Source organism: Nyctereutes procyonoides, unplaced genomic scaffold (genome assembly GCF_905146905.1).
Source record: "Nyctereutes procyonoides isolate TBG_1078 unplaced genomic scaffold, NYPRO_anot_genome, whole genome shotgun sequence".
Lineage (NCBI taxonomy): Eukaryota > Metazoa > Chordata > Mammalia > Carnivora > Canidae > Nyctereutes > Nyctereutes procyonoides.
In genome coordinates, this window is record NW_026575121.1 from 46,394,914 (window position 1) to 46,413,085 (window position 18,172).

The 18,172-nt window shown below is 39.3% G+C and overlaps 1 protein-coding gene across 3 annotated transcripts in view; it reads right to left on the reverse strand.

The window, feature by feature from the left end:
- Positions 1–3,016: 3,016 nt before the first annotated feature.
- Positions 3,017–18,172, reverse strand: part of UGGT2 (UDP-glucose glycoprotein glucosyltransferase 2) — a 194,487-nt gene continuing 179,331 nt past the window's right edge. For 2 of the 3 annotated variants that reach the window (XM_055335813.1, XM_055335812.1), the window contains exons 38-39: positions 12,406–12,532; positions 3,017–3,680 (exon numbers count right to left, since the gene is read on the reverse strand). In XM_055335813.1, the coding sequence (XP_055191788.1) occupies positions 3,658–3,680; positions 12,406–12,532 (150 nt within the window). In that variant the 3' untranslated portion in view covers positions 3,017–3,657. The remainder of the gene's footprint in view (positions 3,681–12,405; positions 12,533–18,172) is intronic. The other variant, XM_055335814.1, reaches the window with a different exon arrangement.

An 18,172-nucleotide genomic window follows, 5' to 3' on the forward strand; every position in this document is an offset into this window, starting at 1 on the left:
TCTGCCTTCTCCCCCAATTTTCAATTACATGAGGTTGATCTTTGTCATTCAAATGTTTTGGTTTTAAGCCCGTCTTTTGAAATTTGAGTAATTTTTATTCCCTTGATTTTAATTACTTTTAACAGGTTTTTTAAAAAAGATTTTATTTATTCATGAGAAAGAGAGAGGCAGAGACACAGGCAGAGGGAGAAGGAGGCTCCATGCAGGAAGCCCAATGCAGGACTCAATCCTGGGACTCCAGGATCACGCCCTGGGCCGAAGGTGGCGCTAAACCGCGGAGCCACCCAGGGATTCCCCTAACCTTTAAAGTGAAATCACAGCAGATGGGAAACAAGCCTGACATAGTTGGGCACATCCATGTGGTCAGAGAAAACTTTTAAAATTCAAATGATTAAGAGCTGTAGGGAACAAGATTATTTCCCAAATCTGGAATCTTTGAAAAACGTGGTTAACAGTAACTCTTAAGTCAAGAGGTTCCACTCTGGAATTTCCCAGAACACAGAAGTTTGTGTTTGGTAACCTGAGCTTTACAATATTCTAAGATGGGCGCAGCTGTCCCACTGCCATGAAACCTGCAGACTCCAGAGTGCGGCAACATGGCCCCCTATGGCCGGCCACTCCTGCTAGGCACAGGCTAGCCTCTAGGTTGAGCTCTGGCCATCAGGGCCACGGGCCTTCCTGCCATCCCTCTCTCACCTGGTCACTAAAGGTAGGATGGTAACCAATCCACTGGTTCTTTGGATGTGAGTGGGCTGCCTTAAATCTTAAAATTGGGAGAAGCAGGCAAGACGGGTGGGATGGTGGCTTAGACTTCAGTACTGAGACTGACTCATCAGCACCTATCATCCTTGGAGCCAGGGAGCTGGGCCCTGTTTGAGTCCTTTACTTGTTCTGGTGGGAAGTTAAATGTCACTAACTTCTTTGAGATACAGCAGCAGAGAAGAAAACAGTGTCAGCCTGGCTTTAGTTGCTGGTGGTACTGACTTGCCCGGCTGAGATGGCCGAGGTGTTTCCCAGTATTCTCTCTCTAGAGGCTCCAATGTCCTCTGAACGAGACACCTGCACCCAAAGGATGGGCACCTCCAAAATCCAACCTTTTGAATATGAGCTTCTGAATGGTATGAAGACTGGATGGTCTTCAGTCTCATATTCTGGGTTTATTTTATGCCTAAACTTGATAAGCTCTACATGATAAAATCTCCTAATTCTTGAATAAACTATTGACAGTATCCTTTAAGGAGGGGGAAAGAGAAGTGGATTATAACTGCTCACAGAAAATATTTTCTTTTCCTTTCAGGATTTTATTTTTGTTAGTTTGATTTGGGCCCTGCATCTGGAACTAGAATTCAGGATCTAGAATGTACACCCAAGTCCCAGGCTAGATTTCAGCACTTCCCCCTCAGTGCAGCTGCTGGCTTTCTCTGTCAGTTCCCAGGCTGTGTCCCTGAGAGGGGCAGATTTTTGTATGGCACAGCAGGCTATATGCACCAAACATAAAATTTTAAAAGTGAGCCATTTTATAAAAGAATCTCCCTGTAAAGAAGTATGTTATTTATAAATCTGGATTTTTAAAATTTAAAAAATTATTCTAAGTGGGCTCCATGCCCAACATGGGGCTTGAACTCATGACCCTCAGATCAAGAGTCACATGCTCTACTGACAGCCAGCCAGTGCCCCTTATTTTTTTTTTTTAAGATTTTATTTATTCATAGAGACAGAGAGAGAGAGGCAGAGACATAGGTAGAGGGAGAAGCAGGCTCCATACAGGAAGCCTGACGTGGGACTCGATCCCGGGTCTCCAGGATCACACCCCAGGTTGCAGGCGGCGCTAAACCGCTGCGCCACCGGGGCTGCCCCAGCAGTGCCCCTTAATTTGGATTTTTATTTTTTAATTTGGATTTTTAGATGCAAGCTATCACTCATCTGGAAATGAGACCTGTACACTGTGCCCTTCAAATCACATCATACAAACTAGAAGGGGAGCATCAAAGACTGTTTACAATCTTATACTCCATAAATTACAAAGTCTGGCATATTGAAGATGGTAGGTAGTCATGAGCATGGGACTCCAGTGCCTTTGCCTAACCGATCGTTCTCCTCAAAAGATTCTTACGGACGTGAAAACAGAGAGGCTGACAATAAAGGAAAGCAAAATGCCATGCTACCATCAGATGGCGATTCTACCCCAAACACCATGGCACACCTCAGTGAGCTGGGCTGGAGCATCTGGCCTACACGAGATGCTCAGAGGGTGTCTTACCTTTCCCCAAGCCCAGATGTTATACAGACTCCCAAGAGGAGTCAGCCCCATGGAGTTGGCCACCCCAGGCTAAGTTACCACTCCAGCCTTTGACAGCATCCCTTAGGATCCTGGGAACTCACAGGAATAATCTAGTTCCATCAGGGCAGGGCACACCAAACAGTCCATTTGATCACAGACCAGCAGGAACAAACAGGGTGACCAGGAGAGGGAGAGCTCTTGACTTTTTTTTTTTTTTTTTTTGAGCTCTTGACTTCTAAGTAGGAATGAATGAAGCAGCTGGGAATCGGGAGGGTATTTTCAAACGCTATGGGTGTGCTGCCGAATAGCGGAGGGCTAGACACGTTCAGAAGAGCTCAGGGAGCAAGAGGAGACACCGTGAATGGACAACTCTGGCTCCAGTGGAGCTTGGATCTCCCGGCATATCTCCTGAGGAAGACTGCTCCCTAGGGCCTGGCAGGTTCCACTGCTTGCGCGGGACGGGGGCCTGTCACCGTGGCTGGGGCTAACCTCTGGGGACATTTCCCACACCACACTTGGCAGCAGATCTTACAGGGAGCTTCTTACACAGCCCAGCCCTATTTAATCAGCTTCTTCAGGGGATGGGGTTCAAATGTCACTGGGGTCTCTTCCATTCCCAAGATCCAGATTCTAGAATAGGTGGATAGTTTTTGAACATTGACTATTTCTATTCATCTATCATTAATATATAGCAGGAAAGCAGGAAAACAAACTTCATCTTCTTAGTTTCATAAAACTGACTATACTTTTTACACTCCTTTTAAAAGAATACATACATACCTCATAAGCCCATGAATATAATTTTGTGAAATAAAAATTAGAAACATTAAGAAAATACAAATTCAGCCTAGGATTATATCATATCGTCTAAGATAAATAAATGATTATAGGACCATGCAACTCTTTTAAAGGGAGTTATAAGTGGGCTGAATTTTTTATTATTCAGAGGTAACCATGAGTCTTTCTTTTTCAAAAGAAAGAAAGCAGAAAGTAGGTTTCTCTAATTTAAAATGTGTTTTGTGAATAAGGAAATGTGGATGTGTAGAGAGCTGGAACACACAGATGTAGGTGGTTTGGTAAATCCCCATGATGACCAGCAGTTAGATATGTTCCTCTACTGGGCTGTCTTTAATGGGTGAAAACCCAGTGTTTCAAACAATAAGGAGAAAGATATAATATAGTTTTAAATACTCGATGGTCATTTTTTATATAACTTAAAATTATTCAGTACAATAAGTACATGTATTTTTAAATAATATTTGAATATGTCACTGATCTTAAATGAAATTTCCAAGTCTCAGCAGTAGTTCCATACTTCCCCAGCAGGTGGCAGACTTCTTGTCATACTTTCCTCTTCTTTCTCCTAGAAGCCAGTGCTAGAGCTCATCATGCGTCAAAACTGCAGAGGAGGAAAGTTTGTTTGGTTACCGAAATCTTAAATATCAAATTAGCTTATTAGCATAAATATCACCAAAGTAAGAGATACAGAAAAAGCAGCACAGGTGCTGCCTAAGGATCCTTTGTTTTGTTTAGTACTTATTTGCCTCCTTACATGAATGAGATTTGTTCTCTGTACATTATGGTGTCTATCATATTGTGTCACAGTACTTAGATTTTACCACCTGGAAGGGCACTCTTATGAGTCTAGGAGGACAAAAACCACATTTTTTTGGTCTTTGTTACCTCTGAAACCTAGCACCCTGTGCCTGGCAATGGAAGCCTTGAAAAATCCTGACCGTGCACAAAGAGCCTATCGTTAATGTAATGGAATAGAGAGCAGAAGCCATATGTGGCCCTCTTCTGAGATGGGAGGAGACCGAGCACTCACACACTGACATGCGTTGACACACGTGCAGGGATCAAGACTAGTGAAGACTTAGAGACCAAAATGGTTTCTTCTTCTGCATCACTGAGCTGTCACATACTAACTGATTTTAAAACGCTTGAGAATTCAGAATTACATTTTCAGGCAGAAACGAATTAAAGTATAATTTAAATGCATCCTATTCCACAATTCAAGATGTTAGAGTCATGTTTTTCTCTTCAGTAAATTCTGGAAGGAATTTACTGGAAATTCCTTGAGATAATAAGGAAATATAAAAGGGAATAATGATAATGAGAGTAGGGGAAGTGGTTATGAGACATCGTTGGAGTTGACTTATGAGTGAATTTCTAAAAATGGAAGACAGAACACAAAGCTGATACATGAGCACACAGTGGGGACGAGGGGCTGATTTTCCAGAGAGAGGAGCCTGGGAGAGCCTGGTGGGGTGTGAGAGAGAATGTGAAGCAATAACTGAAGTGCTGCTGGGGAAATCTCTGCCTCTCGCCTGCCCACTCATCCTGTATTGTGCATTTCAGAGAGAATGGGACAAGCTGTTTATTCCAAAACAAAAAGTAGATGATGTTTAAAAAAATTGAATATAAAAAAATAATTGAATATAGATTGATTTTCATAGGAGTGTCAACGTGCTTAAATAAAATGTTCTCATTTTGGCTTTGGGCCAGGTCTGTGTGTGGGATCGCCTTTCTCTGTTCCATGCCCATCCATCCAGAGAGAAGTCTGTCATAGTTCTGCATAGGCTGAGGTACCTAGAGCTACTGGTTAAGCCTCCCAGTCAGGGAAGAAACAGACATCTTTACACAGAGGAAACCCTTGCCAGCTCTTTGTATTGATCAATCTAATCTTTTATTCTTAAAAATATACAAACAGCCAAGGATCTCCAGGCACTTGGGGAGGACCAATAGTAAAAGAAAAGAAGGACCAAGATGAACAGACAAAACAACACACTCTAAAGAAATAAAGGTAACAAAGAGAACCAAAGAGGTACTTAAGATAATTCTAATATTTTCAAGATTATTCTGAAATAAATGAAACCATAAAACAGGAAGAAACTGAAATTCAAAGGCAGCAAGTAGAGAAAAAGATTTGTTAAAAAGATGTGATTGCTCCTTTAAAAAATATCAATAGAAGTAAAAAAAAAATTCCCTGAACAGAAGGGGAAATCACGAAATATGAAAAGAAAACATAACCACAGAAATACAAGGAATCGTAAGAGACTACTATGAACAATTGTAAACCTGGAAACTGTGACACAAGAAGAAATGAATAAATTCCTGAAAGTGTACAACTTATCATGAACATAGTGACTTGAAGAAACACAATACCTGAACAACCAATTACTAGTAAGGAGACTGAATCAGTAATCAAACCTCCTGAGAAACAAAGTCCAGGACCAGATGGCTTCACCGATGAATTCTACCAAACATTTAAGGAATAATACCAATCCTTCAATTTTTCTAGTCAATAGAGAGGAAAGGAGCATGTCTTTTTTTTTTTAAAAAGATTTTTATTTATTTATTCATGAGAGACACAGAAGGAGAGAGGCAGAGACTTAGGCAGAGGGAGAAGCAGGCTCCCTGCAGGGAGCCCAAAGTGGGACTCGATCTCAGAACTCAAGGATATGCCCTGAGCCAAAGGCAGTTGCTTAACCATTGAGCCACCTAGGCGTCCTGGGAAGGAACATGTCTGAACTCATTTTATAACTCCAGTACTGACTTGATGCCCAAACCAGAAAAGGTCACTACAAGTAAATTACAGAGCAATACTCCTGATAAACAAAGATGTAAAAATCCTCAACAAAATATCAGCAAATCAATACATTAAAAGGATCACACACCATGATCAAGTGGGATTTATTCTAGAGATGCAAAGATGGCTTGGCTCAACATCCACAAATCAATCAATATGATATACAGACATCAACAAGATGATGGATAAAAATCATATGATCATATCAATGGATGAAGAAGCATTTGAAAAGACTCAACATCCATTTATGATAAAAACTAAGTGGGTACAGAGAAACTATACTTCCTCAATATAATGAAGGCCATATATGATAAGTCCATAGTAATATCATACTCAGTGGCAAAAAGCTAAAAGTTTTCCTTTCAGATCACAAATGAGATAAGAATGCCTAGTCTTACCACTATTATTCAGTACAGTACTGGAAGTAGCAGCCATAGTGATTAGGGAAGGAAAAAAAAAAAGACATCCAAGTTGAAAAGAAGAAAACTGTCACTATTTGCAGATGACAAGATATTATATACAGAAAATGCTAAAGATTCCACCAAAAAACTTAAAACTAATAAGTGAATTCAGTAAAGTGGCAGGACACAAAATTAATATACATAAATCTGTTCTGTTTCTATAAAGTAATACCAAACTGTAAGAAAGAAAAATTAAGTGGCACCTGGGTGGCTCAGTTGGTAAAGCATCTGCCTTCAGCTCAGGTCATGATGTCAGGGTCCTGGGATTGAGCCCCAAGTGGTGTTCCCTGCTTGGCAGGGGAGCCTGCTTCTCCCTCTGCTCCTCATCCCACTCATGCTCACTTGTGCTCTCTCTCAAATAAATAAATAAAATCTTAAAAAAAAGAAAAATTAATAAAATCATCTATTTACAACTGCATCAAAAGAATACAATACGTAGGAGTAAATTTAACCAAGGAAGTGAAAGACCTGTACACTGAAAACTATGAGACATTGATGAAGATGCAACTAAATGGAAAGATATTCCATGCTCATGGACTGGAAGAATTAATATTGATAAAACCTCCCTACTATCCCAAGAAATCTACAACCCATATAAAAATCCCACTGCCATTTTTCACAGAAATAGAACAAACACTCTTAAAACTTATAAAGAACCACAAACCCTAAATAGCCAAAGTAATCCTGAGAAAGGATGAAGCTGAGGCATCAGGCTCCCTGATGTATGACTATCACAAAGCTATAGTAATCAAAACAGTTTAGACACTGGTATAAAAACAGATACACAGATCATTGGAACAGAAAGGAGCCCAAAAATAAAGTCACACATACATGATCAATTAAGCTATAACAAAGGAGCCAAGAGTATGCAATGGGGAAGTACAGCCTCTTCAATAATGGTGTTGGGAAAACTGGACAGCCACATGCAAAAGAATGAAACTTTGCCCCATTCTTACACCATACACAAAGATTAACACAAAATGGATAACTGTTAAGACCTGAAGCCATAAAACTCCAGAACAAAACATGGGCAAGTAAGCATCTTGAGATCAGTGTTGGCAATGTTTTTTGAATTTGCCACCAAAAACAAAGGCAACAAAAGCAAAGTAAGTAGGACTACATGAAACTACAAATCTTCTGTACAGCAAAGAAACCATCAACAAAATGAAAAGGCAACCTATGGAATAGGAAAAATATTTGCAAATTGTGTGTCTGATAAAGGGTTAATATCCAAAATATATAAAGAACTCCTACAACTCAATAGCAAAAAAACCCAAAAAACCAACCAACAACCTAATTAAGAAAATGGACAGAAACTCTGAAGAGACACTTTTCCAAAGATGATATACAAGTGGCCAACAGGTTAACATCACCAATCATCAGGGAAATCAAAATTAAAATCACAATAAGATATCAGCTTGTACCTCTTAGAATGGCTATTATCAAAAAGACAAGAAATAACAAGTGTTAGCAAGGATGCGTAACAAAAGGGAACCCTTGTGCACTGTTGATGGAAATTGGTGCAGCACTGTGGAAAACATAATTCCTCAAAAACTTACAAAAAGAACTACCATGTGATCCAGAATTTTTCCCCTGAGAATTTATCCAAAGGAAACAAAAACATTAACCTGAAAAGCTATCTATGTTCTCATGTTCACTGCAGCACTATTTACAATACCCAAGACATGGAAACAACCTAAGTGTCCATCGATGGATGAATGAATGGCTAAGGAAAATGTGAGGTGTGAGTGTGTGTGTGTAATGTATTAATTTAGCCATAAAAAGAAGGAAATCCTGCCATTTGCAACAACATGAATGGATCTTGAGGACATTATGAAATAAGACAGAGAAAGATACTCTATGGTTTCACTTATAAGTGGAATCTAAAGCAATACTGAGCTCACAGACACAGAGAACCATTAATGGTTGTCAGAGTGGGGCTGGGGGATGGGCAAAATAGGTGAGGAAGAGATCAAAAGGTACAAACTTCTATTTATAAATAATGTCATAGAGATGTAATGAACAGCATAGTGACTGTATTTAACATTACTGTATTGTATATTTGAAAATTGCTAGGAAATTTTAAAAGTTCTCATCACAAGAAAAAAATTGTAACTGTGTATGGTAATGAATTATTAGACTTACTGTGATCATTTTGTAATATTGTAATATTACTAATAAATATTATACACCTGAAACTAATATAATGTTGTATCTATCAATTATATCTCAACTTAAAAAAAGGAAAAATGAAGAATAATAGGTCATGACCAAGCTGAGTTTAATTCTGGAACACAGGGATGACTCAATATTAGGAAATATATTAAAATAGTTTGTCATATTAATAAATAAAAAACCAGTCACCTCTATTTCTGTTAAAGAGGCAGTCGATCAAATGAAACCCATTCTTTTTCTTTTCAGATTCTAGTTAGTTAATATACAGTGCTAAATGCAACCCATTATTGATAAAAATACTTAATAAGAATCAATGGCTACTTCCTCACTATGATACATTTTTGTAGTCCAAGGCTATTATCTTACTTGATAGGGAAATACAGAAGGTTGGCCAGGCAAAGTGAGAAAGAGGCCTCGTACACTACTGTTATTTAACATTATATTAGAACTATCAGCGAAAGTAATTAGACAAGTAAAAGCAATATGAACAATTTCAAGTAAGATATGTTTAATCTTGGGAGGGAAAAACCAAAGAAAATTAAATATTACTATAAATGAGAATTCAGTATGATCACAGAAATAAAAATTCATATGCAGAAAACAATACTCTGTACAAGTAACCAACAATAAGAAGATATACTGTAAAAGAAAATCTCATTTATAATAGCAACAAAAAAGATGATATACCTAGGAACAAATTTAAAAAGATATGTTTAAAACTCAGATGATTAAAATGTTATGATTCTTGAAAACATTAAAACTGAACCTGAACATACAGAAAGATATAACATGTTCTTAGATGGGAAGAACAGTTTTCATGAAGATGTTAATACTCTCTAAGTAATAGATTTAATCTCCCCTCCAACACCACCCCTCCCGAAAACTGAAAAATTTCGACCTAGATGATTCTAAAGCTTATATGGAGAAATGAACAGGAGTACTAGGAAAACAACAACAAAATAGCAATGAAGGGATATGAGCCCTACTTAATATTAAAACATGTTATACATCTTCAATAATTAAAGGAATGTAAAATAGGCACATGTATAGACAAAGATCAATGGAACAGGATAAAAAAATGTGACAAATGAGACATAGATAATACAGAAACTTCGTATATGATAAAGGTGGCAATACAGATCTCTAGAATAAAGATCATTAATTTTTTTCCAGAGTTGGATAACAATCCAAAATGAGAAAAGGATAAGAATAAACAGTTGAAAGAAGAAATTACAAATGGCTCTTAAACATCTGACAAGATTCTCAACTCCATCATGTCAGGGGTTGAACTGTATCCCTCCAAAATTCATAAGGTGGAATCCTAACTTGTAGGACTTCAGAATGTGACCTTATTTATAGTCTTTATAGAGGTAATGAAGTTGAAATGATGCCATAAGGGTGGACCCTAATCCAACATGACTGGTGTCCTTGTTGGATGAGTAAATCTGCACAGAGATATATACAGAGAGAAGGTAAGGTGAAGAGAGTCAGAGAGGAAATGGACACCTACAAGTCAAGGTGGCCTGGGACAGATCCTCTCTCAATACCCTCAGAAGAAACCAACCTTAATGACACTTGGATCTTGGATGTCAAGCTACCAGAATGCTGAGACAAAAAATGTCTTTTGTTGAAGCCACCCAGGCTGGGCTACTGTGTTAGAACAACCCCAGAAAACGAATATGGTTTATAATGAGAGAAATGCAAAAATTATAAAAGATATATCACAGCCTTAAAAATGATTGGCTCTGTGTCTAAGAGAGGTCTTCCAATTTTATTCTATATACTTCCATGTTGTTTTAATGTTTATAACATGTCTTACGTTTGGAATTCAAAATTAAGTAAAAAATCCAATAATTTTTTGTAAAACATTTCATTTTTTAAAAAATTATTTTTATACATAAATGCATATGTACATAAACACAAGCAAACATGCCATTCTTCTTTAATTAAGATGGGGTCAATCTTATTACAAATATTACTCTGTATTTTTAACTTGAAATGTACTGTCAACAAAATACATTTATTTCTCTTGCAAGGCTACACTATATTTCATTGTTTGTATGTAACAATATTTATATAATTAAGTCTATTAATGGATAAATTCTTTAAAAAAAATTTTTTTTTAAATTAGGTTCTATGGCTAGCATGGAGCCCAATTCAGGGCTTGAACTCATGACCCTGAGATCAACACCTGAATTGAATAGATCAAGAGTTGGAAGCTTAAGCAACTGAGCCACCCAGGTGCCCCAATAGATAAATTATTTCTAGCTCATTAAAAACAATGGCACAACAAACATATGTATATAGGTATCATTCCTTTTTTTTTTTTTTTTAAAGATCTGAAAGAGAGAGAGCAAGTACACACACACATACACGTGTGTAGGAAGGGGCAGGGGGTGAGTGAGAGAATTTCAAGCAGACTCCTGGCTGAGCAGGGAGCCCAATGTGGGGCCGGATCTCACGACCCTGAGATCATGACCTGAGTTGAATCAAGAGTCAGCCTAACCAACTGAGCCACCCAAGAACCCTGTCATTTCTGTCTCTTTTTTTTCCATTTCTCTTTTTTAAATGTAAATTTGTTAAAGTGAATTGCTGGTTCAAAGGGCACACACATTTCAAGTTTTTGTATACACTGTAATATTTCATTAATTTATACAGCTACTGTATATATGAGTCTATGAGAGTGTTTACTTGTCAATACCCTTGCTAATACTGGATATTATTAGTCCTTTAACTCCAGTTTGGTAAGAGAAACATTCCATCTCATGTTCTGTGCATTAAAAATTTTTGAGGTAAAAAAAATTTTTTTGAGGTAATTATGTAAAATTTCCTTTCTTTCTTAACTTTTTTTTCTCTTCTCCCCTCTTCTCCATCTTCTTTATATCTTTTCCTTCAAAACAGTTCTACTACACTAGTTACAGAATCTTCTGAATTTAAATAATGTTTTAATTAAATTATTTAATTCATTAATTAAAGACATATGGGTGTGTTTTAAATACTGAACTTCTCAGAAAATAAAAAAAATCACACTGGTTTTGTTAGGGAATACACAAAGTCAAGATGAAACACAATTTCATGCTTATGTGAGAAAGTTTATATACAACATTTTTATGTTTATACTTATCATTTCAACTTCTTGAAAAAATAAAGCTGAGGAGAATAAGAATTTTATTCTGAACCAATGAAAAAACTTACTGTTGAGGATTAATATAACCTGTGAAGGTCTCTAACAATGACTGGAGCCCATGGCTATTTTTAAAAGAGTAAAGAAAAATTGAGAGAACAAGGCACTGATGAAGAAAGAGAATTGTGAGGCAATCGAGAAGTTTGCATTAGCTTTACAAGAATATTCAACCCTTAATTTGTTGAGGGTTTATGCAGTGATGAAATGCCCAGGAAAGCACAGTTTAATCTTGGAAATGGATGCAAATCTCATCCAAGTCCCACTCTAGCCCTAAGGCTATTGGAACCAGGAACACTCGGGAAATCCCTACTCTGTGTGAGATTAATTTAGGAGATAGCAGGTAGTATTTCTAGTTAGCTATGTATGCCTTTTACTAAACTTCAGGGCTTGGATTTTCCCATTTGGGAAATTTGGTACAATCCTAAAGACAAGCATTTCTTCTACTTTTATTTTTTACTGCTTGTGTCAGGAGGCTAATGCCACAACAACATCCACATATGTGCTGATATGAACTGAAGTTATATCCATGGGGGTAAGAGATTTTTTAATTTGTGAGCTTAGTCCACATAAAAAGGAAATTCTTAATAATGTCATAAATTTCTTAAATTCTGACCTAATAATTTAATAAATTCACCAAGAAATGAATCTGTAACTTATTATAATCTGTTAATACAACATATGGTTCATACATCACTGCAAAATTATGACTTACTTGCATTTTTCTTCTTGTTTTCAAGGTGATCTAACAGTTGTCGTATCTCAGTGTCATACTCCACCCATTCTGGGACAATCCTGGCAGCAGCTTTTAGCTTGGGTTCTTTTGTTTTAGGATTATTGCACTAAAAGTTTAAATTAAATTTTGTTAATAAAAAGCTATTATCCTTGCATGTTAATTATACTTCAATTAAGGAAAGAAAGTAGAGAGGGATGGAGAGTGGGTGGAAGGAAGGAAGGGATAATTGTCTAGAAAACACAAAGGAAATGCTCAAGGATGTTACTATGTCACTAGAGCACACAAAACACATTTTGCAAAAAGTTGACTCCTAAGTACTATCTAAAGTACTAGGGATCCCTGGGTGGCACAGTGGTTTGGTGCCTGCCTTTGGCCCAGGGTGCGATCCTGGAGACCCGGGATCGAATCCCATGTCGGGCTCCCGGTGCATGGAGCCTACTTCTCCCTCTGCCTATGTCTCTGCCCCCCCCTCTCTGTGACTATCATAAATGAATTAAAAAAAATAAAGTACTAACATTAGTTTAATAGGGAAAGGATCAAATGATAATTACAAATCATACTTTATGGAAGCACTAAGTGTTTAATGCAAACACCTCAATCAGAAACTTAAAAATTGTTTAAAAACATTCTGATAGTTAACAAGGAGTTTGTCAATTCTGCAAACAGTTTTGACAAAGATCTAATTATACTGACTATTTGTAAAAGAACACAGCAGACTACATTAATAAATATTTTATCTTTTCTTTGGACTAAAGTCTGGCTTATATGCTTAAGTTTTCCACCAACAAAAGTATTTGTTAGCCTTTAGAAATTTGAGTTTCTTTTTTTTATTTTATAAATTAATTTTTATTGGTGTTCAATTTACCAACATACAGAATAACACCCAGTGCTCATCCCGTCAAGTGTCCCCCTCAGTGCCCGTCACTCATTCACCCCCACCCCCCGCCCTCCTCCCCCTCCACCACCCCTAGTTCATTTCCCAGAGTTAGAAGTCTTTATGTTCTGTCTCCCTTTCTGATATTTCCCACACATTTCTTCTCCCTTCCCTTATATTCCCTTTCACTATTATTCATATTCCCCAAATGAATGAGAACATACACTGTTTGTCCTTCTCCGGTTACTGTGGCCAAGTTCAAAAAGGGTGTTGCCTGTGTTCTCCTCTAGGATTTTGATGGAATCTTGTCTCACATTTAGATCTTTCAACCATTTTGTGTTTATCTTTGTGTATGGTGCAAGAGAGTGGTCTAGTTTCATTCTTCTGCATGTGGATGTCCAATTTTCCCAGCACCATTTATTGAAGAGACTGTCTTTCTTCCAGTGGATCGTCTTTCCTCCTTTATCGAATATTAGTTGACCATAAAGTTCAGGGTCCACTTCTGGGTTCTCTATTCTGTTCCATTGATCTATGTGTCTGTTTTTGTGCCAGTACCACACTGTCTTGATGACCACAGCTTTGTAGTACAACCTGAAATCTCGCATTGTGATGCCCCCAGATATGGTTTTCTTTTTTTAAAATTCCCCTGGCTGTTCGGGGTCTTTTCTGATTCCACACAAATCTTAAAATAATTTGTTCTAAGTCTCTGAAGAAAGTCCATGGTATTTTGATAGGGATTGCATTATACATGTAAATTGCCCTGGGTAACATTGACATTTTCACAATATTAATTCTGCCAATCCATGAGCATGGAATATTTTTCCATCTCTTTGTGTCTTCCTCAATTTCTTTCAGAAGTGTTCTATAGTTTTTAGGGTATATTTTGAGAACCATTTGAATGGCAAATGGTTCTCCAACCTTTTATTTTCAGGTTGTAGGTGTCCTTCTGTCTAAAATGAGTCTCTTGTAGACAGCAAATAGATGGGTCCTGCTGGGACCAGTCTGAAACCCTGCGCCTTTTGATGGGGTCATTAAGCCCGTTCACGTTCAGAGTTACTATTGACAGATATGAGTTTAGTGTCATCATGATATCTATTTAGACCTTGTTTTTGTGGATTGTTCCACTGAACTTCTTCTTAAAGGGGAATTTTAAGAGTCCCCTTAAAATTTCTTGCAGAGCTGGTTTGGAGGTCACATATTCTTTCAGTTCCTGCCTGTCTTGGAAGCTCTTTATCTCTCCTTCCATTTTGAATGAGAGCCTTGCTGGAGAAAGTATTCTTGGTTGCATGTTCTTCTCATTTAGGACCCTGAATATATCCTGCCAGCCCTTTCTGGCCTGCCAGGTCTCTGTGGAGAGGTCTGCTGTTACCCTAATATTCCTCCCCATGAAAGTCAGGGACTTCTTGTCTCTTGCTGCTTTAAGGATCTTCTCTTTATCTTTGGAATTTGCAAGCTTCACTATTAGATGTCGAGGTGTTGAACGGTTTTTATTGATTTTAGGGGGGATCTCTCTATTTCCTGGATCTGAATGCCTGTTTCCCTTCCCAGATTGGGAAAGTTTTCAGCTAGGATTTGTTCAAATACATATTCTGGCCCTCTGTCCCTTTCGGCGCCCTCGGGAACCCCAATTAAACGTAGGTTTTTCTTCCTTAGGCTGTCATTTGTTTCCCTTAATCTGTCTTCATGGTCCTTTAATCGTTTGTCTCTTTTTTCCTCAGTTTCCCTCTTTGCCATTAACTTGTCTTCTATGTCACTCACTCGTTCTTCCACCTCGTTAACCCTCGTCATTAGGACTTCTAGTTTGGATTGCATCTCATTCAGTTGATTTTTAATTTCTGCCTGATTGGATCTAAATTCTGCAGTCATGAAGTCTCATGAGGCCTTAATGCTTTTTTCTAGAGCCACCAGTAGCTGTAGAATAGTGCTTCTGAATTGGCTTTCTGACATTGAATTGTAATCCAGATTTTGTAACTCTGTGGGAGAGAGGACTGTTTCTGATTCTTTCTTTTGAGGTGAGGTTTTCCTTCTAGTCATTTTGCTCAGTGCAGAGTGGCCAAAAACAAGTTGTATTGGAACACGGGGGAGTATCACTGGTCCGTCCAGCTGGTCTTCTGGGGGAGGGGCCTGCTGTGCTGATTTTCAGGTGTTAGCACTTGGGGGAGCTGCTCTGCCCCTGCCTGCTGCAGGGCTCAGCGGGGGTTGTTTACCCCGTGAGGCCCCAGGAGGAACAGCAGCAGTTGCTATGGCAACTCTGGAAGCCTGGATTCAGCCTCCGCAGGAACTACGGGGCTCCCCGTCCGCAGGGCCTGGAGGCTCCGGGGCGGGGCCGCTGATCTGCTCAGCTCGGGGCAGGAGCTTCCTCGCTGTCCTGGGCCCTCCCAGCCTCTGCCTGTCCCGGGGGAGGCCGGATCCTGGGCTGTGTCCCGGCGCCCTGTGCTCCGGGGCCTGCGCTGGTGGATTCGCGCTCCCGCCCCGCAGCCCCCTCCGCGGAGCCGCCGCCCGAGCCCCTCCGAGCTGCTCCGGCCCCGCCTTCGCGCTGCAGCCCTTAGGGAGCTCGGCCGCGGGGTGTGGGGCTCTCCCGGGGCGCAGGTGTCTGTTAGTGTCCCCGGGAGCCCGAGGGCATCCCCGCTCTCCTGGGTCCTGCTCCAACTCCCTGCGAGCCCCTTTCCGCTGGGAAGGTTGGTGCAGCTCCTGCTCCTCCGGGACGGGGACGGGGCTCTCCTGTCCTGGGGACACTCGCCCCGGCCTCAGCCCGGCTCCTCGCGGGGCCCCTCCCCCTCGGAGGCCTTTTGTTTCTTTATTTCTTTTTCCCCGTCTTCCTACCTTGATAGAAGCGCGAACTCTTCTCACTGTAGCGTTCCAGCTGGTCTCTGTTTAAATCTCAGGCCGAATTCGTAGATTTTCAGGATGATTTGAAGGTTATCTAGGTAATTTGTTGGGGACAGGTGACCTGGGGACCCTGCTCTTCCGCCATCTTGCCCCTCCTCAGAAATTCGAGTTTCTTTAGCAAAATACATGCATTCCCTTTCATATGCATCTGTTCTAATTACCAACTGTGATGATATTAAAAATTAGTTAATTGGAAAAAAATCAGTTAACTTGAACTCATCAAAATACTGATAAATGTGCAATTCAGAGTCGTTTATAAATCTCATGTCTAAAACTAGTTAACTAGTCTCCCTGACAGACACAGTGGAAAACCAATGGATGTGGATCCTCCATCATGGTTCCAACTCTACACTTACTAGTAATAAGACACATGCATTTCACTCAATTGTCTATGTGAGTGTGTGTGTGCCAGGCAGGGGGTGGGTCTTAGTGCTTTATCACAGGGGAGGAAGCCACAATAACCTCCAAGTTTCCAATGATACAGGATCCATTTAAACTACTTGGGAGTTTATAAATAGTTTTAAATATTTATATATAGTTTTAAATTAAAAGGTTAAAAGGCAACACATCATAGGATAGAATTCTGGATGCATGTGACAGCACAGCTGACAAGGTCTGCTAATGGGGTGCAAGACAGTTATGAGGGGGAGGGGTCAGAGATGCCCCCAGAGTGTTTGGCTTGAATCATGTGAAGAATGGAGAAGCCAGTGACAGACATGAAGGGCTGTAGGAGGAGCACAACGCCCAGAGTTCCACAAGCATCCCACAAGCTGTCTATCAGGCATTAATAGAGAACACATCTTGAAGCTCCCTTCTATGTGATGTTGTAGTTGCCACAACTTGCTTTCTCCTTAGTTCCTTGTGGGAAAGCCATGGGTTGTGAGCCATGAGCCTATTATCTTGATCCCTTCCTCACCAATTATTTCCAGTTCATTCCACTGTGTTTTTTTTTCTATAGTAATATGTTCCTGAAGTAAGTGGGAAAAGAGGATGTTCTTTGCAGAAATTAACTTTATAGGCAATACATTCTATAAAGTGAAGACAATGGAACTATTTTTTTTATTTTAATTGTGTCAGAAACTATAAAATAAAAAGACTATGTTTTCCTTAGTTTAATGTGCTATAATTTTCCCCCTATAATCTATATCAGTGGTGCTTAAATGGGGCTATTATGCCCCTCAGGGGAGCTCTGGCAAGGTCTGGACACATTTTTGGGTGTCGTGATGGGGGGGTGCTACTGCCATCTAGTGGGTAAGGCTAGGGATGCTGCTAAACATCCTACAATGTGCTAGAAGGTCTCCCACACTTAAAAATTATAGGGTCCCAAATCCAAATCATGTCCAGGTTGAGAAACTTTACTGAAATGGGGTTGAGACCGTCTCATGACATTCATAAGTGCTCTCATTCTCACCTTTAATACCACTAATCATGCTTTTTTCCTCTTCATTAGGCCATTTCCTTGGGATTTTTCTGCCCTCCCTTAACTTTTTCCCCAAGAAGCTGACCCAAATTAGCATGTTCTCTCATTTTTAAGTGCTTCTGTGGGAGGAATAGCTAGCTGCCCACCAAAATTTATGCCACCTTTTCTCTATGTAGACCTTTCCCCCAGGAAGTTGCTGCCCGTCTGGGAATGACATTTCTTAGCTCTTCTTACATCTAGATGTGACCACACAAACCAATTCTCACCCAAGGGGCATGGCTTTTAGGAGTCAGGAAGCACTCCTCACACTTCCCCCAGATCAACATCACACAAGAGAAATATGATGAAAACCACATATGTAATTTTAAATTTTCTAGTAGCCATACAAAAAATATAAAAGGAACAGGTGAAATAAATTTTAATACTCTATTTTATTTAACCAAATATGTCCAAATTATCAATCATTATGTAATAAGTTTTAAAATTAGTAATGAGATATTTTTACATGATTATTGTAACGAGTCTTCAAAATCTGGTATCTTACACTTTACAGCACATCTCAA